At 36.8% G+C, this 3,253-nt stretch overlaps 1 protein-coding gene across 2 annotated transcripts; it reads left to right on the top strand.

Moving 5' to 3' along the window:
* The first annotated feature begins 6 nt into the window (after positions 1-6).
* Positions 7-3,071, top strand: LOC111670831 (uncharacterized). Of its 2 annotated transcripts, none has more exons than XM_087179071.1 (6): positions 7-212; positions 827-951; positions 1,039-1,232; positions 1,830-1,977; positions 2,405-2,609; positions 2,736-3,071. In XM_087179071.1, exons 2-6 carry the CDS (start codon positions 847-849, stop codon positions 3,038-3,040), a joined length of 957 nt encoding a protein of 318 aa, XP_087035197.1. In that variant the 5' UTR covers positions 7-212; positions 827-846; the 3' UTR covers positions 3,041-3,071. The 2 variants fall into 2 exon arrangements, with proteins under 2 accessions (XP_087035197.1, XP_023283551.1); XM_023427783.2 differs by having other exon boundaries at positions 823-951.
* The last annotated feature ends 182 nt before the right edge of the window (positions 3,072-3,253 follow it).

Genomic DNA, 3,253 nt, shown 5'->3' with positions numbered 1-3,253 from the left:
TGTCTCTCGAGCCTTATGGAAATTTAATAAGAGAAATGATAGCGCAAAATCTCTCACACGCGGACATTTCCACGTATTTATTACAATTAGGTGTGCAGCAAGGATGTTCTGAAATGAGTGTCAGGAGGTTTTGTGCACATCACAACATTTCCAGGAGGGGACATGTATCCGACACAAAATTAGAGGTTGCTATCAGCAGGGCAATAAATCAGGTAAGTTCTTTGGTTTTCTTCGATTTACAGAGGTGGGTAGTAACGAGTTACATATAGTTTTACATCATCTCCATACTTGAGTATATTTGTGAAGAAGAATGTACTCTTACTGTACTACATTAGGCTACACTGAGCTAGTTACTTTTCTTTTTTACCCATTCAGTATTCTATGCATCACTATTATTTATTCTGTTTTAGTTTGTCAGAGAGGGACTTCCACCAAAGGCTCTACCACGTGACTGTGTTTGTGACCAATCACATTTGGAAATTTGTGGTTCTTGCTGTAATTTATTTTGTAAATATTTAGGTTATTTTTCATTTTTATTTATTCTATTATTTTATTGATTGAAAGTACTTGAATTTACCTGAAGATTATAATTTTGTATTTTTGTCTCATTAAATGTCTTCACAAATAAATCAAACATTTCTCTGTTTTTACTCTTACTCAAGTATTTGATGACTATTTTTTACTTCTAATTGAGTCATATTATTCTGAAGTAACAATAATCTTACTTGAGTACAATTTTTGGCTACTCTACCCACCTCTGTTTTATATTTTATATTTCATGTAGACTAGACCTACATGTCACGGCTTATGTTGATTCATCAGACAGGGTCAACATATGGCCGAAAGATGATGACCGGGTACCTGTCTGCAATGGGAGTGGTTGCTGGTGAACGCCGGGTGGGGGAGATTTTGAGAACAATTCATTGTCCCTACCACGAAATGCGCAAACGTGTAAGTATCTTTTGCAAGCCTTTAATGTTGTGGTATATGGTATAATGTATTTTACTAACTGACTTTTACTTACTTTTTCCCCCAAAGGGCGCACGTAACCTTAACCCCGTCCCCTACAGTGCTGCATACATGGGACACAAAGTCCACATCGACCAGAACGAGAAATTAGTCATGTTTGGGGTGACACATGTTCTTGCCATAGATGGGTACAGCAGTAAGGTCGTTGCCCACGCAACCATGCCTGTCAAAAATAACCTCACAATCTATGAGGACGTTTACAGGTTAGTACAGTGCTTCTCAACCTTTTTTTGGCCCTTTCTCTGATTTCTGAATCCTTTTTATGCAACTTTATTGTGATTGTTTGTGAAAAAGTCCATGGAAACTTTAGTCATTATATTACATACTAAGTAAAAAGAAAAAAAAGACAAAATCAGTTTTTTTTTCTTTGCATTTTCTTATATGATTTATTTTTATATTTTTCCATTTTACTCTTGCTCTCTTTGATGTTTTGCTGGAAAATACACTTCTCACAATAAGTTAGGGATATTGTGAGAGACTCAGTGAATTTCTTACATTTTTGGGGTAATAAATATTAAACTAATGACAAAGGTGTTTCTTCTCATTCATTATTATTAATATCAAAGGGAACATTTTACTTATTTCATTAAAATTCAGACCAAATAGGAAAAGCACTCATGTAAATAACAATATCCCTAACTTATTGTGAATAGTGTACAATAGGGACATAGCCTGAAGCCTCACACAGTTCCACTACAAATTTGAGAACAATAATCACATCTATAGTCATCTGCAGGCTTCTGTTGACTTAACATTTTATGAGTTAACATTTGATTGAGTCATGTTTCACTATTTTATAGATCAGCAGTTCTTGAATATGGGATGTGGGACCAGGTGAGGGTGGACCAGGGCCGGGAATTTTACTTGTCCCTCTACATGCAGGAGATGCTGTCTAACCACAGACACAACTTGCAAAGGCAACCATATCTGCAAACTCAGTCTACAAAGGTGAGGTAACGGTCACCTTAATGTACAAAATGTGCCTTGTTTATGCCCGAAATGAGACTATGCTTTGGAGATGTTACTCAGATGTTTCGTACTGAACAACAAAATAACGAACTCCAGCAATGATTGTTTTAGGAATATATAGCTATTTAACACATTTTTTAAACAGAATATATCACTTAACCTTAACCAGGTGCACCCTTGAGTGGGGGTGCTTGTAGGTGCCCCTACACATCAGTCATCCTGTTCCTTGGACTCCCAATCAACTCTCTTCATATTGTGTGTTAACTTTTTACATCTGATATAATCCTGTTTCCTCTCACCATGTTGATTTTGCAGACTACATTGAGTGGGGATTTTTTTTGTGTTGGTTTTATATTATCCACCTTTTTTTAAGTTTAAAAAAAGTCTACCCTTTTCTTGTCTACAGAATCATATGGTAGAACGAATGTGGGTAGAGATCAACAACCGAGTAAATTACCCATTGAAGGAGGCCCTCATGCAGCTGCAGGATCAGGAAGTCCTCAACATGGACGACAACGTCACCAGATACTGTACATCTAACCTTACTGCTGAGCTGTGCAAGATTGGCATAACAAGAGCTGTACTTGCATGGAATGCACACAGAATCCCAGGTGAGTTACATAAAAAAACATGTATCACACAATCCAGTCCTTTTTTGTGAACTTTTTCTTTATTGTAAAGTTGACAGTGAATTCAAACAGTAGCTGACATTTTGTGACCTATGCTATGCTTCACAGGCAAAGGAACACCCAATCGTTTGGCAGAAAGAGGATGTCCAAAAAAACTAGGAGAGGACATGTTGCCACATGCCTCCCAAGCAGCAGACATGTACCAGCAGGATGTTGGCTCTTCACTGACAAGAGTCTCCTGCTTTGGAACGGACCCCTTCTCAACTGAGGACGACAAAATATCAGCAGAACAACGTTTTGCTGAGGAGTACCCTGATATTTCAGTTTTATTAGACAACGTGGTAAACTATAACTTTGTACCTTTTCAGGATGCATTGCTCTATCTGATAAACATTACGCAACAATATGCATGAAAATGTCAAATAAAGACAAGTTGGTTCTGGATATACTGAATATTTTGTTACTTTCCTTTAACCTCTAGAAAATGGGTCCTGTTAAGGTTAATCCGGAAAATTACATTTGTCATCACAATATTCAAAAGTCAATGCAAAGATGCATTGACTCTTTTACAGGCTAACATTACAAGACATTCAAGAAATTTGCGACATTGCAAAAAAAAAAAAAAA

Source organism: Seriola lalandi, unplaced genomic scaffold (genome assembly GCF_002814215.2).
Source record: "Seriola lalandi dorsalis isolate HSWRI2012SDOR001 ecotype SW California unplaced genomic scaffold, Sedor1 jcf7180001962308, whole genome shotgun sequence".
Lineage (NCBI taxonomy): Eukaryota > Metazoa > Chordata > Actinopteri > Carangiformes > Carangidae > Seriola > Seriola lalandi.
Note: the sequence above shows the minus strand (reverse complement) of the source record. Positions and strands in the feature narration are given on the sequence as shown.